This window comes from Diabrotica undecimpunctata, chromosome 2 (assembly GCF_040954645.1).
Source record: "Diabrotica undecimpunctata isolate CICGRU chromosome 2, icDiaUnde3, whole genome shotgun sequence".
In the NCBI taxonomy this organism is placed as follows: domain Eukaryota; kingdom Metazoa; phylum Arthropoda; class Insecta; order Coleoptera; family Chrysomelidae; genus Diabrotica; species Diabrotica undecimpunctata.
Genome location: NC_092804.1, coordinates 144,353,989 through 144,381,914, shown reverse-complemented (window position 1 = coordinate 144,381,914; position 27,926 = coordinate 144,353,989). Strand labels below are relative to the sequence as shown.

At 33.0% G+C, this 27,926-nt stretch overlaps 1 protein-coding gene across 1 annotated transcript in view; it reads left to right on the top strand.

Annotated features, from left to right (window-relative positions):
* The window catches only part of Mcr (macroglobulin complement-related), a 94,893-nt gene that overhangs the window by 46,358 nt on the left and 20,609 nt on the right, over positions 1-27,926 (top strand). The window contains exons 7-16 of the mRNA XM_072523627.1: positions 634-858; positions 3,705-3,933; positions 14,217-14,350; positions 15,597-15,848; positions 16,896-17,118; positions 19,783-20,013; positions 20,082-20,305; positions 23,854-24,090; positions 26,486-26,608; positions 26,746-26,982. Coding sequence (XP_072379728.1) covers positions 634-858; positions 3,705-3,933; positions 14,217-14,350; positions 15,597-15,848; positions 16,896-17,118; positions 19,783-20,013; positions 20,082-20,305; positions 23,854-24,090; positions 26,486-26,608; positions 26,746-26,982 — 2,115 coding nt within the window. The remainder of the gene's footprint in view (positions 1-633; positions 859-3,704; positions 3,934-14,216; positions 14,351-15,596; positions 15,849-16,895; positions 17,119-19,782; positions 20,014-20,081; positions 20,306-23,853; positions 24,091-26,485; positions 26,609-26,745; positions 26,983-27,926) is intronic.

The window sequence follows — 27,926 nt, the reverse complement described above, 5'->3', positions numbered from 1 at the left end:
AACCGTTAGCCCAATTTAACAACAATTTAAACTACTTAAGATTGTGAGTATTAACTCATTTCCTATAAATTATGGACTCAGATTGGCAATCTTTTCATCATTTGAATAATAGAAGTCGACTGACGTTGACTCGAAACTATAGTCGAAATAAATACAAGTTATATTATTATTGTGGTTTGGAAGAGAGTTTTTGATAAAAACAATATAAAAATCGTATGTCCTGCATAATTATACCTTGTGGCATTTAATAAATGATCGGTATTGAATATTTTGTTTTGTTAACAAAAATATATATCATTTTAATCACAATCACATACCAGCACAAATAGTATCTCGGGTAAGGTTAGAAGAAGAAAGAGGTAACAAATATGAAGTGCATGAGAGGTCATTTAAAAATATTGGTTATGCTTCTAGTTAATATGATAGTTCGCTAAAAGTTGTTCAGCAAGAATTTGACAGATATATAGATAAGTTTTAATGGAATACATAATTTCACCTTTTTTGACTTTATTCATGTTGATATTTTTTCAAATATTATTAATTTTTAAAGAAATCATGACGAAGAACTTTAATTTAACTGACTAAAACGAAGTCTTTTACACATTTAAGATAAATAAATTAATCGTTTTTTAGTTCGAAGGAGTTTATGAATTCAAATATCCAATTCAAGAATTGTTACATTATGTCCCAACGCTGGAAGGTGTAGAAGTAGTGATCACTGCTACAGTTGGTGATAGATTTTTGGATGAAGTAATAGAAGGTTTCTCAACTGCTAGGATTTTCAACTCCAGTATTAAACTACAGTTTTTGGGTGGATCTCCACAAGTTTTCAAACCAGGGATGCCCATAACTACCTATGTAAGTATTATTTATATTTATTGATAAACATCTCTTCATTTAGTATATTATTTTGGCATATTACTGGGGCCACTCAGTTTATCTTTGAGGTCTACAGTTAGTTTTTTTCATACGTTTATTTCCGTTCCGTTCAGTTTTAACGACAAGACTACCAAAGAGAATTGAAATACTATTATAAAAATAATACATTAATCAACCATGGGAGATTATCGTCTATGCTTCGGCTAGCTCAGTATCTCAAGTGTGAATTCGTCTTGTCTTAAAGTAGGAATTAAACCATGAATCCTTAGCTGATAGCAAATAAAACAATTACTTAACTAATCATATTTATTAAAAATAAGAAATAATCAACCCTGCCAATGCTTTACAATAAATAAATTTGGCGATATTTATGACATCGATGGGTGATTGTGTGGCCTCCTAATTAGATGGTTAGGCCCTCCTGAAAGCTGCAGATAGGTCCTTCAGATCATGTTATTTCATATTATTCCATCCAATATTCAGAAATTTCCCATAAAATCTCCAATACAGTCTTCTATACAGCCAATAAGTTCTCCAATAATACCAATAAAGTGATAATACAGCCTTCTTCTTCTTCAAGTGCCATCTTCGTTCCGAAGGTTGGCGATCATCAGGGCTATACGTATTTTCGAAACTGCTGACCGAAACAATTCGTTGCTGGTACAGCTATACCATTCCCGTAGATTCTTTAGCCAGGAGTTTCGTCTTCTTCCTATGGACCTTTTTCCTGCTATTTTCCCTTGCATAATTATTCGAAGCAGTTCATATCTTTCGCTTCTTGTAATGTGTCCCAAGAATTGCAGTTTTCGTTTTTTGATCGTAAATATGACTTCCTTTTCTTTATTCATTCTTAACAAGACCTCGACATTTGTGACTCTCTCGGTCCATGATATTCTCAGGATTCTGCGATACATCCACAGTTCAAATGCCTCTAATTTTTTGGTATCAATCTTTTTCAACGTCCATGACTCCATTCCGTAGAACAGCACAGAAAGTACGTAACATCTCATCAGGCAAAGTTTCATTTCAAGGCTCAAATTTCTTCCGCAGAACACTCTTCATTTTAGTGAATATGGATCTGGCTTTTTCTATTCTTATTTTGATTTCTGCTGAGCTATCGTTGTCTTCATTTATAAAAGGACATTTTGTGTTGATTTCGATATTACCATAAATTTAGTTTTCTTTATGTTCAAAGATAGTCATATTCTTCGCTGCAGTCTGCTATCTTATTCACCAATGTCTGTAGCTCTTCAAGTGTTTCTGCGATCAGAACGGTGTCCTCGGCAAATCTCAGATTGTTTAATCTAACACCATTTATTTTAATACCTACGGATTGCTCAGAGTGTTCTATTCATTACGTCTTCGGAATAGAGATTAAACAGGGTTGGTGACAGTATACACCCTTGTCTCACACCTCGCTTTATTTCAATTTCTTCAGTAGTATTATTCTCTACTCTCACTACTGCTTTCTGATTGTAGTACATATTTGCTATTAGTCGGATGTCACGTTTATCTAAATTCTTTTCTGTCAGGAGTCTGATTAGGTGATCATGCCGCACTTTATCAAAGGCCTTGTTGTAATCTATGAAACACATGAATACATCTTGATTTATGTCAAGACATCTTTGAGACATAACGTTCAGTGCAAACAACGCCTCTCTTGTTCCAAGTCCATTTCGGAATCCAAACTGGGTATTATTGATGTCCATTTCTAGTTTTCTGTGTACTCTAGAGTGTATTATCTTATCTTAGTTAAATTTTGTTACGATTCCTACTGCACAAAATTGAAAAACGTGGCTTCGAAAGAAGTAAGGTTATGAATATTGAAAATGCTGTCAGAATTATAGAATATAGATTACAATGAAAGTACTCACCCCAAGAGAATTCTGCAGACCATAAAATGAACCTTATAATAATTCCTACCTTTTTTTATAAATTTTGATTATTCACAAAAAATAATCCCACCACGTTTAGAAAAGTTGATTGACAGAAAGTAGGGAAACTAAAATGAAGTTTGCACACATGACATAGGACGTATGCCTATGATGAAATTAGCTTTTCTGTCAACATAGAACAGAATATTTAGTCTACCGGACAGAGAGAGAGAAGGCAAATATTTATTCTACCGGAAAGAAAGAGAAATAGCCAATATTTATTCTGCCGGACAGAAATAGAGACAGGGCGAATATTTATTCTACGGGACAGAAAGAGAAAGAAAAGAAAGATAGTGGGAGCCAACTACTTTTTTAATAAAAAATAGTAAAAAAGAATCTAAAGATAAAGGAATTAATATATTAATAAAGAAATTAAAATAAAATAATTATTTAAATATAAATTAATAAAGATGTGACGTTTATAACGTTACACAGTACATTCATCTTGTTTTTTCTCTTTGTATCGGTGTTTCGACAAATGCCAATTATTTATTCTTTCGTTTCAGATTTTTTTTAAATATTATCGAAATATTGTATTCTTATCGTTTTATTTCGTATCGTATCAATATCTAATGCTATGGTTGGCTCTCATTCTTTATTGTTTATCCTTTCTTTAGTACTTCTGTCCTAATGTATAAGGATCTTTGTCTCACATTTCTCCACAAGATGTATCTAATGTCTGTCGATCATTTTAATTATTGTTGTTTTTACTTCTCAATGCGTATCAAGACTTCTTAAATTTTTTATCAAATTTTAAATTGTCCGTTACACTTTTCTTTGTGTCTGAAGTTTTCGTACTTTATTTATGAAAAATTTTATATTAAATGCTAGTATATACGTAAAGCTATAAAAATATCGTATGTATATTTTAATGCATTTCTATTATTTTAGATTACTGCTTCATATCATGACGGTTCACCTCTATCAAAACAAATTCTTGAAAATAGCGTAGTGGAGATTAGCACATCTGTAGATTCCAGAGGAGGAGGAAGACGAGATGTTCCTATTGATACTCTTTACCAATCTGATGATCATCCTGGTGTCTGGGAATATAAATTAGACCTTAAAAGAGATTTAGGAGTTAGTGGACCAAAAGCGTATGAAGAACTAAGTCAATTAAGTAAGAACATATTTAGTTTTTAACATACCTATAAAATATAAAAACAAATATGAAATAATTAGTACAATGCATATCTTATTATAGGAAAATTTGATGTTTTCTATTTTATGTAATATTTGTGGTGAAAGAGGTTCTGAAACGGACACCAGCCTTTTCACCAATGTGTCTTTGGCTATCTACCTACAAGATCGAAGCCGAGTGAGTTGCCTGTCAATTTGGTCACCACTAACAATACAAAACAAACCGATAAATATTTTTGTACCATTTTGCATGTTTCATTGCTGGTTTGAATAACAATATGAACAGTATGCGCTTTTGAATCCTAATTCAGCAGTTACTTTTATAAATGTATATAATACTCGTATATGTCGGATTTTTGCTCTTGTATAAATATATTATTTGATTTATGAATACTTGGCCATTAGATTTTATTGTTTATACACTCGCGATCATAAATTCCGAGTCACCTTAAAAATCACCGTTATTTCATTTTTAACGAGCTTTATCGTAAATAATAATAACACAAATACAAACTAATGCATGTTTCTGAGAATTGTTGTCGGCTTAGAGATTTCCTTTGTAACAAAGAATTCCAATAATGCCGATTTCGCGGAAAACTATACACTTCCCAAAATGAACGGTACCTGTAACTGCCGCTTGTGTTAAATGTCTCATTTGTGCTTAGACTTTCTGTTCAAACGCAACAAACAAACGTTTATTATTGCCACCATTAGTGTTTATAGAGCTATTATTAGCGTTTTTTTGCCAAAAATGCCTGTTGTTGAAACGGCACGAATTGTTGCACTTGTGGAAGACGGTCACACTCAACGGCAGGTTGCAAGAACTGTTGGCGTAAGCCTTTCTATGGTTCAACGAGTGCTTCAACGCTTTCAGGAGACGGGTTTGCTAACCAGACGACCTGGCTCTAGACGAAGAAGAACGACCACGGCACGAGATGACCGTTTCCTTGTGTTTCAGGCTTTACGAAACCGGACCTCAACTGCGGTTATGCATCGAAATCGTCTACAGGAAGTACGAAATTGCAATGTTAGCGTTGCAACAGTCAGAAGACTTCGTTCTTCTGGACTATCTTCTCGGGTAATGGCTACAGGACCGCCACTTCGCCGTGCGCATCTAGTTGCACGACTAGCTGTTGCTCGACAATACGCGCATTGGAGAATTAATGATTATAGCAAAGTGTTATTCTCAAATGAATCCCGTTTCTTCCTAACTGGATCCGATGGACGTGTAAGAGTTTGGAGGAGAACCAGTGAACGATTTTCACAAGCTTGCATTGCTCCAAGAATGCCTTTTATTGGAGGCTCGCTCATGGCTTGGAGAGGTGTATCTTCCTACTTTCGCACAGAATTATCCTTCTTCGAAAATGGGTCCTTAACTGCACGAAGGTACATTACGGAGATTCTGGAAGAACATGTTAAGCCCACCATGGCAGGTCTTGGAGAAGACGCCGTTTTTATGCAGGACAAAGGGCGTCCGCACGTTGCCAGGGTCAGTATGCAATACTTGGACGAGGTTGGAATTACGAGGTTACCCTGGCCAGCTAGGTCTCCGGACCTGAATCCCATCGAAAATATCTCGGACGATTTGAAAAAACGTATTCAAACCCATACACCTCCTCCTAACAACGCACAGGAGCTTAAGGATCTTGAGTGGAGCCTTGTGACTGGCTCCCTATCTTCGAGAGTTGGAAATCTTTTGATTCCAAGCCTTACTTCAAAGGACTTGTGAATGGATGTATCTCCATAGGTTTGGTTCTTCAGTGACCGTTGAAGGATAAGGATTGTTAATATGAGCAAATATTGCTCCAGAGAAATAAAAGCACTTTAAGTTTATCGACTTATAATTAACTATTTTTAGAGTAATGAGGTTCAAAACGACCGTAGCTGACAATACAATATCAAATAATTCTTTCTTTATCACACGTAAAATAGAAAACCGTATTTATGAGAAAAATAAAAAATGCCCGATTTCGGCGTAGAGAAATATTTTATATATGAATTGAGAGTGTTGCCTCAAGGGCGTGTGAGTGAGAACTAACTAATAAAATAAAATTTGGTGCGTAAAAGTGTAGATTACCCCTCTTGTATTTAGGTGTGAAAACTATTTAAGAGGCTGTGGCGCCGTTAAGTCGGCTAGCAAACTTGATATTAGTGAATATTTTACTTATTCTACACTAAGAAAAGTGTAAAGAACTATATTTTTATTTTGTGTTTTAAAATGATATGTTCATTTCTGGAACATAGACTGCCCGCGTTGAAGTATTTACTTCAAAACGAAAGAAAGAGTGATTTGAGAAAGTAAGCAAACTTAAATGTAATTTAAGAAATAACTATTCCTAAACTAGAGTAATACATATAAATGTGACAAAATTTAAAATTTTAATTTTCTACTTTGTCCACAGGAAGAGGACAGAGTTTTGTAATGGGTCTGTTAAAATATCCATCTCTAGTCTTTATTTTAACACTACGGACCTTATCGTCCTTACCAGTAAACAATTCAACAATTCTTGCCAATGGCCAGTGTAGGGGTGGAACTTTATCTTCCTTTAATAGAACTAAGTCGTTAACTTCAAGATTCTTCTGTGGTGTTAACCACTTGGGGCGATTCTGAAGTTGATTAAGGTAATCAATTTTCCAGCGTTTGGCAAATGATTGCTGAATCTTCATGTAGTTTTGCCAAATTGTTAATTTATTGTCAGGTATTTCCGTCACTGTCTCTTCAGGAAATGACGTAATTGGTTTTCCTATTAGGAAATGTCCTGGAGACAATGTGTTAAAGTCATTTGGATTATTTGACATAGCACAAAGAGGGCGTGAGTTTAGTACTGCTTCTATTTGTGCGAGAACTGTGCTAAAGGCTTCAAAAGTTAAAGTGGTATTGCCTAAAAGCCTTAAAATGTGATATTTGGCACTTTTTATGGCTGCCTCCCAAATTCCACCATGATGCGGAGAATGGGCTACAATAAATTTCCATTGGATTTCAGAAGAGGAGAGAAATTTGAATATGGACTCAGAGGTTTCCTTTTGTTTAAGAAATAGTGCAACTTCCCTCAACTGATTTCTAGCTCCTAGAAAATTAGTGGCGTTATCTGAGTAGATAATTTGTGGACAGCCTCTCCTACTGATGAATCTTTTTAAAGCAAGTAAGAAACTTTCGGTGGAGAGACCTGTGACTAATTCGATGTGCACTGCACGAGTAACCATACATACGAACAACGCTATGTAGGATTTTATTTTTGGAGCCTTTCTTAAATTGGAGCCTTTTATAAGAAATGGACCACCAAAGTCTAGACCAACATTGGTAAATGGAGGGGAGAAACATGAACGTTCCCGTGGTAAATCAGCCATTAACTGTGTGGCTGTCTTTGCTTTAAATTTAAAACAATCGTGACATTTATTAATTATCCTTTTAGTTTCTTTGAGACCATTTAGACACCAATATCTTAAACGAAAATTGGAAAGAGTATTTTGAGGGCCTGCATGACATAATCTTATATGTTCTCTATGCAGCATTAATTTTACTATGTGATTATGAGAGGGTAGAAGTAATGGGTACTTCTGTTCATATGGGACGTCTGAGTACCTTAGACGACCATCTACACGAATCATTTGCTGATTATCTATGAATGGGTTGAGTTTTAAAATTGTTCTATTTGAAATTATCTCCTTATTTTTAAGGCAAGAAAATTCTCGAAAAAAGTGTGCCTTTTGCAAAAGTTTTATTATTAAATTTTCAGCATTTTTTAATTCTGAAACAGAGAAGGGTCCAACATATTTTTCATTTGGAAACTTGAAATTGTGAATGTACCTGAGAATAAGTGTGATACTGCGTTGTAGTTTTGAGAAGTTTGAAAATTTGAGAGATAAATTTTCAATGAAACTTATTGAACTTTCTTGTGCTAGATGAACTATTTTCTTTTCCTCGGGTATTTTACTTACATTTGGTTTTGAATCATAAGAAGTTAAATCTAAGTCATAATTAAGTAGAAATGAGGGACCTTGAAACCAAAATTTTGAGTTTAGAAGTTCAGGAGCAGACATGCCTCTTGACGCAATATCTGCGGGGTTTTGTTTTGACTTTATATATCGCCACTTAAATTGTGGGTTTCCTTGTATTTCAGAAACTCTATTTGCAACAAACTGTGACCATCTCGAGCTATGTGAGCCTAACCAAGCAAGTACGATTTCTGAGTCCGTCCAGCAGTTTATTGAGTCTATTTGAGTTAATTTATTATTTAGAATTTCAACTATTCTTTTAGTGAGTTTGCTGCATAAAACAGCACCCATAAGTTCTAACTTAGGTAAAGTTAATGTTTTTATTGGAGCTACCCTACTTTTAGAGGTGATGAGTGTGGAAGAGACATTCCTTGAGCTATAAGTAACTCTAATATATATGCAGCTGGCGTATGCCTTTTCACTAGCGTCGGAAAATGCGTGTATTTGTATAGTACATATATAATTTTCAATAAAAAAAGGTCTGTGAATTTTTAAATGTTTTAGTGCTGAAATATGTTTGAGAAAATTTAACCATTCATTTAAGAGTGTAGAGTCTAAACTTTCATTCCACTGAATTTTTGAAAGCCAAATTTTTTGCATTATTATTTTTGCAGTTACTATTACAGGATTAATTAATCCCTTGGGGTCGAAAAAACTTGCAATTATCGAGAGCACTTGTCTCTTAGTGTAGGAATCTTTTATTTCGATTTCTGGTACTGAAATAGAGAAACTATCTAATTTAGAGTCCCAACAAAGACCTAATATTTTATTGGAATGATTTTCTGGAGATATGACATACGTGGAGTCAGTTGAAAATTGTGAAATATTTTCTAAAAATTGTGGTGAATTTGAACACCATTTGTGAAGAGATATGCCTGCCTTTTGTAGCAGTGCAGTGATTTGCTCATGCGCAAGTGTGAGTGTTTCAATACTATTTGTACCATATAATATGTCATCAATATAGCAAAAATTAATGAGCATATCATGAGCGAGAGGATATTCTTCCTTATGCATGTTTGCGAGTTCAATTAAACATCGTGTGCTAAGGAAGGTAGCTGGTTTCGTTCCATAGGTAACCGTTTCCAATTGTATACATTTTAACGGCTCCGAGGGAGAGTTGCGCCACAAAATATTTAATAAGAAAGTTTGGTTGGGGTTTATTCTGATTTGTCTAAACATCTTTTTTATATCAGATGTGAATACATAGTTGAAGAGTCTAAAGTTGACTAAAGTGTCAAATAGTTCTGGTTGTGTGGTATAACCCTTTAACATAATATCATTAAGGCTAAAACCAGAAGTGGTTTTCATGGATGCGTCAAAAACTACGCGCAAACGAGTTGTGAGAGAAGTGTCTTTTTCTACACTGTGGTGAGGCAAGAAATATTTGTTTTCTGAGTGTACATTCTGCAGAGACAACGGAACATATTTTGCATGTCCTAATTCAACATACTCATCTATAAAAGATTTATATTGTTTGTAAAGAGAATCATTTTTTGAGAATTTGTTTTCCAAATTTAGAAATCGCCTTCGCGCCATTTGGAAAGAGTCGCCCAATTTATTATTTTCATTAGGCGTGCATAGGGGTAAATCTACTTGGAACTGTCCATTCGGTAGGATTTGTGTTGTGGCTTTAAATATTTTCTCAGCCTTTTCATCATCAGGACTTAAATGCTTTATTTCGGGAACTTCTTCAATGTCCCAAAACCTTTGGAGAAGATTATTTATATTTTCTTCTTCAGTGTGAGATTGAACAAATAAAGAAATATGATTCGAGTGAGAATAGTTACAGTTTGAGTGAGAGTGCATCTTTTTCTTAGATGAAACTTGTGGAGATAAGTTACCGAACATGACATATCCTAAATGAGTGTTTTGAAGCACTGGAAGACCTGCTCCAATATGAATTAAACCATCCTTTAATAGATCACAGTAAATTTCTGCACCTAATAAGAGATCGATTCTCCCTGGGGAGGAGTAAGAGGGATCACTGAGCTTTATGCCATCTGGTATTTTTATTTTGCTACGATCTAGAGGTACCTGAGGTATTTTACACGTAATATTATCCAAAACTGCACATGATACTTCAAATTTCATATCATTGTTTTTATATGGGAAAAATTCAATGTTTACCATTTCATTTGAGATGGAACAATTTTGAGAGATTGTGGAAATTTGTAATCTTTTATTAGTGGTAGAGTAATTTAGTTTATTTACTAAATCTTTTGTTGCAAAGCTCGATTGAGATCCATTATCGAGAAGACATCTTGCGTGTACAGGTTGTCCACTTTTAGAGTAAATTGTTACCAGCGCTGTGGCTAGCAAAACTTCGTTTTTTGGATTGAAAGTGGAGAGAGAAGAGATGCAAGATGAATTTTGACTTTGTGTGTCTGAGAGTAGACAATATTCATTTGTCTGAGTGCTTAAGTGAGTAGAAGTGTTTGGTGATTCATTATATGAATGTGGAGAATTAATTCTTTGAGTAACTTGGGCATTATTACTCCTTTGAGGAACATGAAAATGACTTTGAGAGATATGTGGTGCACTATGGCGAGTTTGTGAATCACCCTGTATACTTGCGGACGATTGAGAGGTTTGTGGTGCATTAAAGCGTGATTGTTGCCTATTGGCGTGACTGTGATTACCATCATGTGAATTTGAAGCACTTTGATTGCTTCGAGTGGGAGAGAATAAATTATTTTCATGAGTGTGAGAAAAATTATTTTCTTCATGCAGAAGTGTATTGTGCTTTTTATTGCAAATTTTACATTTTTTAGAGATGCATTTATCAGTAAAATGCTTAGTGCCAAAACAGTTTCTGCAAAGCTGTGCTTGCTTTACAAAATTAAACCTTTCTCGAGAATTTGTGTCTTTAAATAAGTTACACTGATATATTTTATGACCAGTTTGTTTACAAAATATGCAATTTTCATAGCTAGATTTATTATTATTTATAGTGGAAATATGAGCAGTTTTTTGAGTGACTTTATTATTAAACTTTGACTGAGTTTCAGTGTAATTAAGTTTCTCTAAAACATCACATCTTTTTTCTAGAAATTCAAAAAATTGTTTGAGTGTTGGAACATTCTTAGAACCTACTTCATATTCAAAAGCCTTGTGAGAAGCAAAATCTATTTTTTCTAAAAATATTTCTATTAAAAGGAGGTCCCAATGTTCAATTGGAACTTCGAGATTACTAAGAGCTTGAAGCGTTTGCTTTGTGTGTACAAGAAAATCTCTTAGTACCTGAGGAGTGCATTTAACTAGAGATTGAGACTTTAACAGCTTTTTTATAAGAGTACTAATCACTCGTGATTTGTCATCATATCTTTCTTTTAGGGTTTTTATAGCGATAGCAAAATTTGCATCTAATACTTCGATACTGCTAATTAAGTTTAAAGGTTCTCCTTTGAGGAAGGATTTTAAATATATAAACCTTTGTACATTATTTAAACTTGAATTGTTTGTGATCAGAGTTTCAAATAGTTGAAAAAATTCATTGAATTCTGAGAAATTGCCGGTAAAGGTTTTCATGCTAATTTCAGGCAGTCTCGCACTGGAAACAGCATTATTATTTGAGCTAGGTACTTTATTTTGTGTTAAATTTAATTCTATTATTTTTCTTTGCAAACCTTTGAGTGTGTTGAAGTATTTTTCTTCAACATTTGCTCGATCAGCTGATTGTTGGTCGCTGTCATCAGTCTGTTCGATTTCTAATTGAATTTGTTCGTATTGTGTGAAAAAATTAAAAAGTTTTTCTTTCCTATTTTCAAAATCAAGTATTTCGTTTTCTGTGTCTTTATTGGCTATAAACCATTCTGAGATACGTGTAATTGATGCTTTAAGTGATTTGCGCTTTTTCTTTAAAGCTTCCATTTTTTATTTAAAGTGAATTTATTTGCAAATATATGCTGAGCGAGAAATAAGAGTGAATTATTTTGTTTAGTGTAAATGTCTTTTTTAACTAAGACGCGATTTTAATTTTAATAGAGTATTTTTACTAGAGTGATAAACAAATATTATTCGTGAGAGCGGGCTGTGAGACAATCTGTATAATAAACAATTGTCAGCTATCTTTAGCGATATTGAGAAGAAAGATCTGTTGTCAAATCAAAGCCATTAGTTAATATAAATATTAATAAACAAATAAAAGTCGAGACAAATATCTACCAAATATAAATGTGTGCATGCAGTGACTATAGAAATATATAGAAAGAGTTTTAACCTCACCAAATGTTTTTCAAGTATCCAATTTAATTACCGCTGTCGCTTACCAGCACATAACGCACTTTTCACAAAACACACGTGTCTAATCTTGAACGAAGGTCAACTTGTGCAATCTTTCTTCTAGGGACGAGAAACCATTATTCTTTCTTCCTGTTGCTCTCCGGCGTGTGTAATCCTTTTCTTTCTTCAGTCCTGTTTCATCAAATAATCTGTGCTCGATAGGACCACGAATGAGTGGGAGCCTTGTAACTGGCTCCCTATATGAGAGGGGTTGAAATCTTTTGATTCCAAGCCTTACTTCAAAGGACTTGTGAATGGATGTATCTCCATAGGTTTGGTTCTTCAGTGACCGTTGAAGGATAAGGATTGTTAATATGAGCAAATATTGCTCCAGAGAAATAAAAGCACTTTAAGTTTATCGACTTATAATTAACTATTTTTAGAGTAATGAGGTTCAAAACGACCGTAGCTGACAATACAATATCAAATAATTCTTTCTTTATCACACGTAAAATAGAAAACCGTATTTATGAGAAAAATAAAAAATGCCCGATTTCGGCGTAGAGAAATATTTTATATATGAATTGAGAGTGTTGCCTCAAGGGCGTGTGAGTGAGAACTAACTAATAAAATAAAATTTGGTGCGTAAAAGTGTAGATTACCCCTCTTGTATTTAGGTGTGAAAACTATTTAAGAGGCTGTGGCGCCGTTAAGTCGGCTAGCAAACTTGATATTAGTGAATATTTTACTTATTCTACACTAAGAAAAGTGTAAAGAACTATATTTTTATTTTGTGTTTTAAAATGATATGTTCATTTCTGGAACAGATCTGTTAGTGAGAGAGTGGAATAACATACCATAACATGTAATCCGGAGAAAAATTGAGAGTATGTCCCGTCGTCTGCAAGAGGCTATTAGAGCAAGAGGAGGCAATACACGATATTAATAATTGAAATTACACTGATGTTTTACCACGTTCTGTACCATATTCAGTTATACTGTCGATGGTGACGTTTGGATCGAGGTTGGCGTGGGGGTTGGAGCGGGGTTTGGCGCGCACATTTTTGACGGCGGGATTTTGATTGGAGGGTAGTGCGGACGATATTTTCGTTATTAGAGGTCTCCATATCGAAGGTAACCGGATACCGTCATCTCTTTTATTGAGACAATTTGGCCTTTCCAATTTCTATGGCTTCGTGGATAATTTTTGTTTTATAGAAGCGGATTGGGTTTATGTTCTGGAGTTTTCAAAATCAATTTTGTGACCTGTATGAAGATGGTGTTGATCATTTGGAATGTTGTCTTTACTGATCGGACAAGAGATGAAAGTTTTTGCACAAGGAATTTCACAAACTCCGTGTTGTTTATTTGGAATACTGTCTTTGTTTGATCTGACAAGAGGAAGAGGTTTTGGTTGGGGGGTAAATATTGTCTTTATTCCTCTTGATTTAAGAATTTTGTCGATTTTGTCAGTGATACCTTTGATGTAACGAAGAAAAGCTTTCGTATGATGAAGGTCTGAGTCTTTGGGTTGAGATTGAGTAGGAGATTGAAAGACTAATCAATCTCAAACACAATAATACGAACAAGGATCGCTTTAAATGGTAAGAGAAGACCGGGAAGAAGACGCATTTCCTGGCTTCAAAATTTACGAAAGTGGTATAACACGACTACCACTGAACTGTTCCGCGCTGCAATAAATAAAGTAAAGATAGCCGTGATGATCGCCAACATCCGGAACGAATAGACACTTTAAGAAGAAGAAGAAGAATCGCTTTAAAAAATTGACTTTTGAGTACTTACATCGATTTGCTTCAATATTGCCCTTCATGCTCTTAAGGCTTTGTTAACTACAATATCTTTAAAAAAATGATAACACTTACTTTTCTTATGATCTTTATGGAGCCCATTGGATAAACATTGCTACAATATAAATATTAATACTGATTCCATCTTATTCAAAAACGATATAGCTATTCCAGTTATAAAAAGAATTCAGTACGAGTATATTCAAGACCCATTTTAAAAATCTTTTATTTTTTAAAGGTGCAGTCAAAATGCAAGCCGTATTTAAAGATGGCTACAGTGGGCAGCGGGCTACTGCAGAGTTGCTTATGTTAGCGCATTATAGTCACACTGATCAGCATATAAAAGTTATTACCAGCACTGTTGATCCTAGAGTAAGTACATTTATATATTACGTACATATATATTTAATTTATTTCTATATATAATATCTATATGTATTTAAAAAACTAATGTTATAAGTCATACTGACTACTATTCATTTTTGTAGTAGCACGAAGTTTCATGTATTACACTCACGGAGCACTTGCATTTTTAAAATAAAAAATTAAAATTGTTCTGAAGCTATTTTCTTGTGGCATTTTAAAGTAATTACTATTTAAATGGGAATAAGCCACAATTAAAGGTTAAAGTACGTTTATTGACGTTTCAATTTCCACTTCGGAAATCGTTCTCAAAATACAATAAAAAGTATTTTGAGAACGATTTCCGAAGTGGAAATTGAAACGTCAATAAACGTACTTTAACCTTTAATTGTGGCTTATTCCCATTTAAATAGTAATTACTTTAAAAAAATAAAATTTTAATTTTCTTTAAACTTTTATTATTATAATAACGTAAACACAAACGAAACAAACTGTTTTAAGTAATTTATAATAAAAATTTAACTTTTGAACAAAGAAAACAGTTTCAGTAGGTAACAATTTAAAAATTAAAAAAAAACGTAAGTAAATATTGTAACAAAATGACGCTCAATTAATAAAAACTTAAAGCATGTGCCCGGACAAACTGATTTTAATAATGAATGTTTCCTCCACGTGCTCGAACACGACTTCGTATCCTTCGCCCAAGCATATCCCAAATATATTCGATTGGGTTTGCGTCTGGACTCAATGCTGGCCCAATCCATTACAGGAATGTTGTGTTCATTTAAAAACCGTTGAGTGATTCTCGCACTGTTAGGCTTGGTATTATCATGCATCAGAAAAAGTCATTTCCAACAAAACCAGCATAAGGCACAACAAAATCTTGGAGAAGATATGGATAATGACATATCGACATGTAACATTAGAAAACGCATGATATAAATAAATCAAATTTTACATGATCACTTAAGTACTAAAAAAATATGTTATGTATTTGTATGAAATGGAAAATCAAGATATACCGGCAAAACGAATTAGATTAGAAAAATGACTATGGATGGATCCCGGACTACAATAACAACATAAGAAACATGTTGGTTCTTCTGGGCCTTTTTACTTGTGCTGCGATCAGAAATCTCCCCAGAATAACGCTGGTAAAATTGAAATGTTATATTTACAAAACTTATTCTTTTTTTATTTGCAACATCGAAGTTTCTTAAATATATTGATTAGTATTTGTTATTTATTGTTCTAGGTTGGAGAATACATGATTTTCCACATCAGAAGTAACTTTTTCGTTGAAAAATTCAGTTACCTTATTATTTCCAAGGGAATCGTATTAGTAACCGGAGATCAAGATATGGATGATTATGTCAGCACAATGGCCATAGCCTTAAGTGCTGAAATGGCTCCAGTCGCAACCATTGTTGTATGGCATATTGGTCATAGTGGAGATTTAACAGTAGATAGTTTAACTTTCCCTGTCAATGGACTTAGCAGAAATAAGGTAAGTGTTTATTAGCCAATGCTTGATATTATTGTACTATGCTGTCTTACTTAGTCAGAAGTTATTATTTCTTAATTTTTCATTGCTTTTGATTATAATGTTTATCATCAATCATCATCATCATTCTGGCTTTACAACCCTGCATGGGTCCTAGCCTCCTCAAGAATTTCTCTCCAGTCGTCCCTCTCTATCGCCTTCCTCCGTCAAGCACGTATTCTCCTATAGTTCGAAGTTGTATCATTTTCTCCATACTCCATTGTCATTCACTGCTCCATAGATTCGCCTTAGTACTTTTCTTTCGAAACATCCTAACATGTTTTCATTATTTTTTGTTAGAGACCAGGTCTCTGAACCATATGTTAGGACTGGGCGGATTATTGTTTTGTAGAGTTTTATTTTTGTATTTTTCGATGTAATTGTGGATTTAAGGAGGAGATTGAGCCCATAATAGCATTTGTTGGCAGTGCAAATTCTGCGGTTTATCTCTGCTGCCTGTAGTAGTATTATTTTCAGTGTTAAGGAGCGCTCCCAGGTATACAAATTCGTTAACTGCTTCGATGATGTCGTTTTCTATAACAAGTGGTCGTAGGATTTGCGGTTGCATGCTTATTTTCATATACTTTGTTTTGTTGGTGTTTATTATTAAACCCATTTCTGTAGCTGATTCTTTTTAATACTACATACGCCACTCGTACAGCGTTTTCCGTTCTCCAAACAATATTGATATCATCAGCATAGGCAAGGATTTGCACTGATTTATTATATATTGAACCAATGATTGTGGTTTGTGACATACGTGTTACTTTTTCCAAAGCCAGATTAGCTTCTATTGGATTAATAAACCTAGTCAGAATTAATGCTTCTAAAGTTGAAAAAACTTGCAAACTATAGATATTAATATGTTACAATCTAATTACTTTGTCTATATGATTTTTAATGAATTTGTCCTTTGTTCCGTAAATTTCTAACCATTAAAACTAATTTGGTAGATAGCTAATTAACTTTATCCGACAATATTTGAACTTTAAATAACATATTATTTTTCAGTTTAAAGTATTCATCAACAATAAGAAGGCTAGAACTGGACACAAGGTAGAAGTAGCAATTTATGGCGAACCCGGATCTTATGTCGGGCTGTCAGGTATAGATCGAGCTTTCTACACTATGCAAGCAGGAAATGAATTAACTTACGCCAAAGTTATATCGAAAATGTCTACTTTTGATGAACAGACAAATGGTACACACAAACATATTTGGTCTTCTCATGAAGGTGAGTATAAAAACAAGATAAATATATTGTCCACTACTTTTTTATTCTGTAATTATAAATTAATGATAATTCAAATAAAATTAATAGTTTTTAGCATCTACCAGAATAGATCTCCAATTAATACCAATTCGAAGTTATAAAAATGATTAATATTCTTTTTAAATATTGTCATATTTACATTGATACCTTGTGTTCCCGGTTTATAGGTCGCATCTGAAATTATCTCTTCTTCACTTTTCGTCTGCGACTACAGTAGAAGATGGTGTCGCAACATTCGTTGCTGCTGCTTATAAACCGGGAAAAGTGTATCATTACAAAGCATCTGCCTTATTTATATAGATTTCTAATATTTATATAAGTCTTACAATGATTTTTCATAATCATGGTAACCTGCAGGGAAAAAGCTCATTGAGAATAAATGCACGTAACTTAATTTTCATCGTACGTCATATTAGGATTTGGATTTAAAAAAAACCGTGGGTGCAAATTTAAAACAAATTTATTGACAACAGTTTGAAAGAAATTCAACACATTTAAAGATGATCCTAAATATTACCTGTATGATTATATAGTCAATTTTCTAACTTGTGCTGTCATTGTGAACGATTATGGCGAACAAACCCCAATACCATAATAAATGATGTGACGACTTAAAACCAAAGCAATTGTATTTCACATGGGTAGAAAGTTAAGCCTTCAATCCCATACCTTGAATTAGTTTTTCCTTGAATACATGCCCCAAAAGTTACCTATTTGTTCACAACTTCCCGCCAAAACGTTTCAGCGCCCTCTATGTGTGTGGCACGAGCGAAATCAGTAGCTCTTCACGAACTCTAGTTGTAATAGCATGCTTCCACGAACTCTATTTCGAGCTAGTGCTTTGATTTTAAACCAGGATTTTCCCATTTCTTTCCATTCGTCCAGTATTGTACTTTTCCAAGTTTTCTTAGGTCTGCTTACATTCCCTCGGCCTAGAGGATTCCAATCCTGCGCTACCTGGCAATGTCATCTGGGGGGTCTACGGAGTGTGTGGCCCAATCATTTTAATTTTCTTTGTCTTATTTGCTTTATGATATTTTCTTGGTGGTTTGGTTCCATAAATTTTCATTAGAGATTCCTTAGGCCCAAATATACGAAGGATTTTTCGTAGCGCTCTATTGATTTTTTTATATCTCCTTTATTCAGCAATTTGTCAATAATTACTAAAATTACAATGAAAATAAGCGTATTTGGTGGCAAAGATATGAGTTGTACAGGTTACTTCATTAACGACTCTGTTTTATAGTGCGTAGCTATTGCTAACTACATGAGGTTACCTCTTTACAATATGTATGATACGGACAGGGAAAAGTTTACATTATATCTAATTACTTAAACTTAATAACGTCTATTTATACAACTGTGTAACCCAGTTTTTGGCAAAAACGAGGTTACACAGCCCCTTCAGTCTCCGTACACTGCCGACATAGCGTCCTGTGACTTTTTCGTATTTCCAAAAATTGAAAAACAACGTCTTAATGGCATATATACGATTTTATGCGAAGAAACATATGAAGAGATAGAATACTTACAGAAAAAACACGATGACAGATTTCTCCGTAAGAAAATAAAGGGATTAACTAGAAATAGAAATAATATACAGTGTAGCACATTTTTTTATCCATTTCAAATAGGCCTACCAATAATAATTACAGTAAAAATCATATATACTAAAATTACATAACAAACACTAGACGATCTCTCCGGACTAGTAACACCAGTTCGGAGTTTTACGTCGCCATGAAGTGAATCTGTTTAAAACTTGAACATCCTTTAAAATTATCAGCTACAATGTAATATTATAGAACCAAGTTAATAATATATAAATAGTTTTCACACATGTATTTAGTGGCTTTAAACATGTATACCTAGTAGCAGCACTGGAGATGGAATATACACTCCGAAAACGTTCTGTGATGTAGCCCGAAAGGGTGCTTTTAAATAAATATACCTTTTATAAATGATTTTTTAATTAAAATTTTTTCATACATATTTCCTCGAATAATGGTATGAGCTGGATATCAATTCAGCTCGTGTCATCAATCAAAGAATTGTTACGAACAAGTCTAATACTTTTGGGAAAATATAAAGGATGTAAATATATCATAGTTTTGGAGAAGGGTTTATCAAAAACCATAAATAGTATGACACATGTGAGTTATCAAGAGTATAGCAGATTTTATAGCTCATATTAAAAATGAATATAGATCCTATTTAGAATATTAGTAAGACCATACATGAAGAAGAGTCAATGTCTAGACTAGCTTTCGGTGAATTTAACGCCAAATTAAGACACTATAGGTGTGGTGACACCCATGAATGGATGACATTGATGAACTATTTAGAAGAAAACCTTTTTTGACAATGCATTTATCTTTATAGACCCTAGCTCTCACTGTACTCATACATGAACTGATTCAATTCATTCGTGAATTACAAGTCTGAACCGCATACCCACTTGGATTATACAATGCTGGGTTTGAAAAAATTCTGGCTGGAGTACGGAGCGAATAATAAACCTACTCTACTAAGTCTTCCATTCTGGTGAACCATCAAGCCGACTAATTTTTAATAATCCGATTTTGTTTTTGTATTTTTTCAGTAAACACTGTTTTTCCTTTCTAGGTTTTCCCGATGAAATCGTTCACTTCCCAAGTAGTACATTTGGTATCGATGCTAATAGAACTTTCGAATATGCTGGATTGGTAGTTTTTAGTGATTTTGCATTACCTAGGAGACGTAGCCTTTGTAATATTACTAACGGATACGGAGAATGTCTTAATGGCCAGTGTTATAGATTACAGAAAAGATGCGACTTTTACAGAGATTGTGAAGATGGTACGGATGAGTCTGGATGTAAGTATAACTAAAATTTAAAAAAAACTTTTTTACAATACAAATTTAAACCCATTTTTCTTTTTTAGGTAATTATGATAATGGAACAGAATTACAGTTGTTTAGGAAATTTAGGTTCAATCGAATTCAGCGTCAGTACGAAAATGTATGGGTTTGGAAAGATGTAAATATCGGTCCACATGGACGATATATTTTTAATATACCAGTACCACCAAGGCCAGTCCATTGGATGATATCAGCTTTTTCTATGAGCCCGTCGCTAGGTTTTGGAATGATTTCCAAAGCTATTGAAGTAAGTGCCTAACGTATTAATATATATTTTAACAAAGTATATGGTATATACAAAACCAAAACATTATTAACAAATTTATTTCATAATTTTTATTCCCAAAGCAAATGTTAACAATTAAATTGATTTCGAATAATATCAATGTATTTATATTAATTTTACTCATATTTTTTATGATTTATGTTTTTTATGAAGTATAATAATTACTGACCAGAATAAACGTTTAAAACTATTTTCTTCGCATTGTAAGAAAGATGACAATGTTTATCTTTGTCGACTTTCTGATTCTTGGAACTTTTTCGAAAAAAATTTTATCAATATTCTCTAACTCGCATAGTTTATAAAAAAAATACATTAACTTCAAAACCGAACTAAAGTTTACAGAACAAATAATATAAATTTCATTCTGCCCACTTTTTGAGATAATACTATAAGTATTGTATAAACTTTTAGCTTCCCCCTTCCCTTTTTAATTGTTTATAGTTTAACAGTATCCGTTTTTGACCATTATTATGGTACCATAAAGGATTTTAATTTTAATTTAATTTTGTTTTATGTAATAAAATAAATATTTTGGATTCTAAAGCGTCTCTTGACCGCGAACCACAATTATAAAAGGCACACATAACCGCGGAGAGGAATGTAAGGGAACGGAAATTATGAAAAGAATATTAACTAAGTGTCCGCGCACTACTGCGGATCTGAACTAGCCGGAATTGACAGTAACGTTACAGATTCACTTGGATTGCAGAGTTAATTTTTCTGTTGTACCGTTTAAATAGCTTTCGTAACTTCGTGGAATGCCCTCGAATATGGAATGCCTCGTGAAATGCTTTTAGTTAAGTAAGCTAGGCGTGAGAGATGTGGTTACTCATATCAGAGAACAACCGAACACAGAGAAGCGACAGTCCTTTGAAGTTACGTGGCCAAGCCGCCAATGACAGCTAACAACCAGAAAATTAATAGTCAGTGGGCATATCACACAATATAAATTCTTAAGAGCGTAGGCGCAAAATTTCGGGCCAATGTTTTTTAAATGCATTCATTTTTTTCGAATCCTGAAAAAACTAATAAGTATTTTTGAAAAATTTAAACGCAGAATGAAAGACTACATTATTGCTGAGGGCCGAAAGTTCCTGACAACTTCTATAATGTTTATTTTAATAAGTTACAGGGGTGAAAAAAAAAGAGAAAATTTAGTGTGATTTTTAATTTCAAATATCTCATTCAAAAAAACTTTTTGTTTATTCTAAGGGACTTTTGGCCCTCGGTAATAATGTAATCTTTCATTTTGTGTTTAAATTTTTCAAAAATATTTGTTAGTTTTCTCAGGATTCAAAAAAAATTATTGTATTTAAAAAGCATTGGCCCGAAATTTTGCGCCTACGCTCTTAAGCGAAACAAAGAAATTACTAAAAATCTTAAAATTGCAACAGAACAAGACTTCAAAATTGCAAAAACATGGTTGCAAATCAACAAACTTACATTAAATTATGAAAAAACTAAATAGGTACTCATCTACTTTTTGCTATATACAAAAGTTGTCTGCCAATTTTTAATTCGTTAAATATAAATAACAAAGATCATTGAAGGTACTGCCTCATGCGCCAATGTTTTGCTTCTATTTCCTTTTACAATAACATTATCTTCAAAATGCAGTTCACAAATCCTATAATTATTATAAAGTGAATCCATTTTGAATAACAAATCTTCTCGTCTGCAAGCTTCTATCCACACTTTGGCACTACAAATTTTTAACAGAACAAATTTTAAACAAAGAACTTTTTCTGTATTTATAAATAATACTTTATTACTTACAACTATAAGAGTATAAGTATATTCGAAGTATATTGTAAGTAATGAAATATTTAACTTTTGTCAATATCTAATCTTAATAAATTTACAGTTTTCTCCTGACTAAGTCACAAAAATGTCACTAAATATTGAGATATGCAACAAATAAAGTTTTAATATTTTTTATTTGTAATTCCCATTTAAAACTCCTAAATATTTTATGTACTTCGATCCATATATTTGATCTTTTTTATTTATATTCAACGAATTAAAAATTGGCAGAAAACTTTTGTATATAGCAAAAAGTAGATGAGTACCTATTTAGTTTTTTCATAATTTAATGTAAGTTTGTTTATTTGCAACCATGTTTTTCAATTTTGAAGTCTTGTTCTGTTGTAATTTTAAGATTTTCCCAATTATCGGTCTAATTATGTTTGCAACAATTTTTAGTTTGAGCATTTTAGTAATTTCTTTGTTTCGTTTAAGAGCGTAGGCGCAAAATTTCGGGCCAATGCGAAATTTTGCGCCTACTTTACATTTTTTGGAATCCTGAGAAAACTAACAAATATTTTTGAAAAATTTAAACACAGAATGAAAGATTACATTATTACCGAGGGCCGAAAGTCCCTTAGAATAAACAAAAAGTTTTATTGAATGAGATATTTGAAATTAAAAATCATACTAAATTTTCTCTTTTTTTTTTCACCCCTGTAACTTATTAAAATAAACATTATAGAAGTTTTCGGAGACTTTTGGCCCTGAGTAATAATGTGGTCTTTCATTCTGCGTTTAAATTTTTCAAAAATACTTATTAGTTTTTTCAGGATTCGAAAAAAATGAATACATTTAAAAAACATTTGCCCGAAATTTTGCGCCTACGCTCTTAAATCAAATATTCTCGTGTATAAAACCCTCTATATATTTTTATTTCCTAAAAATACTATATCCGTATTGTTGTCTTCGAGCGCGCTGACACCAGGCCACCATATGTTGATTTTTTTACCTGAGCCTTCGGAGACTTGCGTTTTTCAATAAAAGAAATAGCACTGACACCAAATTTAATGTTTTCATTTTGAACTATTCCTTGGCAGACCAAAGTTTATTTTTTATAGCTCGGACAGACACGTTGGCGTCGGCTTACTGTTCGAAAGTCAAACCAATACTATTATGTAATAACTAATAATAATTACAAAGCAATAGTAATTACCTGTTATTATTCTTAGGAAATCTAAATAAACTTATTCCTTTTCCTGTCACAGATGAACATCCGCGAATCGCACAAATATATCCAGACATTTTAAATATAAATTAAACTTTTAACTATAACTATAAACTTATATATTTAACTATAACTATAAACTATAACTATAACCTTTTAACTATAAATACATTATATAAATGGTCAAATGCACTTGTTGTGTCGACTATTTACCATAGACGCCTACGGACTATCGAAAACAACCAGAATTAAAGAATAAGAACGTGTTTTTGACAGTTAAACAACCAGAATCGGGCATGCGTATACAAAAATGGTACACGCTTTTGGACCGTTATGTCGCTTCTATGTGTGTCCGGTTATTCTATGCTCATATAGGAATGAAATTTCCTGGGGAATCACACGCTAATGTTCAAAGATTCGAAATTTCCGATCCATTTCGTTCCACTATAATCTGCGGCCTGTTTCATTTGACAATTCGGCTTCCACATCGGAAGTTTTCAAAATATACATTTTTTTTAATATTATTTATTTATTTTAGTACGTGGGAGTGTTACCATTCTTCATAAATGTCGAAATGCCAAATACATGCATGCAAGGAGAACAGATCGGTATTCGTGTAACTGTATTTAACTACATGACAGAATTCATGGAAGCTACAGTGGTGTTGAATGGATCGCCCGATTATAAATTTGTACATGTAGAAGAAAATGGTATAGTTAGAGCTTACAATCCAAGAACATCCTTTGGAGAACATCAATTTTTCATATTTATCAAGGTAAGTACTCTATGCATCTATTATACAGTAAATATATAAACGAAATGTTATTAAAAATGATCTTGTCTCTTAGATTTCATATTTCAATAATAATAAAAATAAAATTGGGAACAGGCAAATTGGAAATAACAAAATGAAAGAATAAAAAATTGTGTGTTTTGAAATAATGTTTGGAATAAAAATATAGACTTAAAACGAATAAATAAAAACGAATAAACAAGAAATAAACAAAAGACGACTGGAGAAGATGTTAGTAAGATATAAAATGAAGAGTTAAGATGATGTCCAACTAAGATCTTGTCTAAAATTTCAGATTTGAATATTTATTTTATCAAACTTTGCAACGTAAAGAAGATCTTTTTAAAGAAGGATTAGATCGACAAGCATTTAAAATTAAAATACAATACATACATTCAAAGATATTAAATTATTTAAAAATAACACATTATAAAATTTTTGACATACCATTTACATTTTTATTACTTAGGAAACCTAATCCACAGCATTTTAAAATATTACAGTTTTTCTCAAGAAAAGTGTAAATATTTCAAAAACTAATAACGTTAGGCCTATAAAACCTTATATAAACTCTTAATATTTTTAAAAATGCTTTAATATACAGACTGTTCCATTAAAAAAACACAACTGTGGTTAATTCGGTTGTTCTGACTGACCCTGTATAATCGAAAATAATTTGACATTATAGACGTCTTTGATATACATCAGTTTTGTTTGAAACATTTTTTTATATACTCCATAATTTAGCCGTAATCAAAGAAAGCCAGAGGTTTGGCTCACCCTTTATATGAAAACTTGTAGCTTCACAGAAAGTATAACTCTCCTGAAAGAAATCTCCTGGTTCGCTGTATAAAATACAATCCGAAACTTTTAATATCTCTGAATTTTTATGGCTGTGAACTGACAGATGACATGTGAGAAAGTTTCCTTTGTAATTAAAGAAGTTGCAATAGCTGGGCACTTATATGCGAGATATATAATATAAAATGCTGCAGGTAAAACCAATGGTAATAGCTACTATCTGATTCCTTCAGATACTTATATACCAAGAACGGGATAATTGGACTATAACAAAGTGATAACCTAGGTTTCAGTGCATTCGAGGACCCACCTTCGTTGAACTGTCATTTATTTGCCAAAGATTCCCAGTGAGATGTCTTTCCCAACGTCTAAGTCCACAAAACTGCTGTTACAATCTAGACTAACAAAAATTTATAGCTTCACAAAAAGTCACAACTTTCCTGAAAGAAATCTCCTTGACCTGGTTCTGTATAACCGCCAATCCGTAACCTTTAACGTCTCTGATTTTTTCAGTGCAGTGAAAAATATAATATATTCAGTGTAGGAAGGAATACATACTCGAAAAAAGTATGCTCAAAAAACTGTTTAAATGTTACCTAAGCGAACTATTGTATGTAAAAACTTTAAAGAATATAATAGCAGCAATAGTTGCCAACAATCTTCCCGAAGGCAGATTTTTAAGAAGATGATATATTAAGTGTAAGGAAAAGGAGCTATATGTCTTCATAACTTCTGCATAAGCTGCCTTACTGTATTGGTTCCGCAGTCGAGATCTTCTGGATCATATATTTTTGTCTCGTATACATTTGACCATGTTAAGACTATAATCTTCCAGAGTTCACCAGCTCTCTATGGCATCCCTTAGAGAACGCTTCTCCCCCTGTCCCAGGGGCTCTATGATGTTATAACTCGAAATTGAGGAGCGTAGTAGTCGTAGCCCAAATCATACCGTATGATCAATAAGTTGTGGTCTCTCTGGTGATTTAGTGATTGAGAATGGTGATGTGCATGTCTGTATGTGTATTTTGTGTTTTAAGTATATGTGTTCTATACACCAATAGAACATTCCCTATTGGCCAGTGGGACGCATCGTGTTGGGGATAAGAACTTTCCTACCCAGTCTGTCCTGCTTGGTGTACTGGCGAGCATGGACTCACACTCTCAGACCGGCGAGGAGGGCAAATCCTTATAAAGAAACTAATAAACAGTACGGGTATGACTCTTCAACAACCTGCCGAACCTCGGCAAGCGAGAGGTGAAAAGTGTCACGCCGTGACTGAGCACTGTTGGTGAATGAATCATGGTGCTAATATTGAACCGGAAGAGGTCCTTAAACTTCCAATAAGGAAGCTATATATGGAAGGTATTCATAGGCATTTCAAGCACAAGATTTCTTAGTAAAATTTAATGGAAGTACATGGTGCATAACAATTATTGTTTTACGATAGTGTCAGAAACTTGTATGTAGTGTCTTGCATGAAAATTGAGGAAAAACAGAAAAAGAAAATGTATATATTTAAATAATGATATTTATGTATAAATAGTGTTTGCTTTTGTTAATATTTATTGTTTTTAGGAACAAGATGCTGCTGTTGTCTACATACCAATCGTGCCTACAAGACTTGGCGATATTGATGTCACAATTCACGCTTCTGCCCTTATTGGCAAAGACCAAATAACTAGAAGAATTCATGTAGAAGTACGTCTGAGTATAATTCATAAAAAATATGATAATGTCATACATATATTCAATTTTACTTTTTTTCTATTTTTGTAATAAACATAAATCAATTGACAAGTAACTGTACATATTTTTAATACTAATTATTTTTTCAGTCTGATGGTTTACCTCAATACAGACATCAATCTATGTTACTTGACCTTAGTAACAGAGCCTATGCTTTCCAATACATGCACGTGAATATTACAGAAACTCCTGTGATTCCGTATGAATACGATCGTTACTATGTATATGGATCTAACAAAGCTAGATTATCTGTTGTGGGTGATGTAGTCGGAGCTGTATTTCCAACTATGCCGATAAATGCTACTTCCTTATTGCATTTACCAATGGTAAGTAATAAATGCTAATTTTTTTTGTTAACAATTTAACACACTTGCATTTGTTGTTTTGGGAGTATTTCTACTCTATACTTTTAAGAAGTTCATAGAATCTAATAACTCATGTGTAAACTCATCTTTCGCTAATAATTTGTGTAAATTTTAACAGTTATTTGATATTCCTCAAGGCAAAATCAAAGACTCTCCCATCATTTTTGAATTCTTTCTTTAACTTTTGACAAAAAATCTTTTTTCTTTTTTTTTCATATGAAGCGCCGTTTTTGTGCAAAAAAAACATCTAAACGCGTATTTTTCATTTTTTTAATACATTCTTAATAATTATCTAATACAATATCATTAAACCAGAACGATAACAGAAAGTACCACTAATATAATTATAAAAGGTGCAAAGCTACAAAAAAGGTCTGTACAAAAAAGATACAAAATGATCTCTCTGAAACGTGACACAAGATTCAAATCTAACCTCATTGGTTGTCGTATTCGTGCAAATATTCCTAGTGTATTTCTTGTTTACTTATATGTAAAAGTGGTTTCAGTTAAATTGACTGAAACTTTGCAGAGAGGTAGCTTTGGTCATGCTGATCAAAAGTTTTCAGTACCCCAAGACTCATATTAATTGTTTCAGCTATACAGAGTTATACAGTTTCAAAGTGTCGGTTTTTAGTCCATTTTTCAAAATCATCAATTTGGTACGTTTCCATTTAATATACGACATCTATGTCCATTTAATATACGACATCTGAAAATATGAATCTTAATAAACACGAATATGGTATCGGAATGACATTTCTTAATATTTGTCTCAAAAAAAGTTCCACTTCTACCACTGTCCCCTACATCGTTTTGGCTTTTCTCTGTTTAAATGATTTACTTGTCCATCATAATTGTCATAAGTTTAAATGCTTTAAAGAGGGAAAACCAAGACTATATATTTT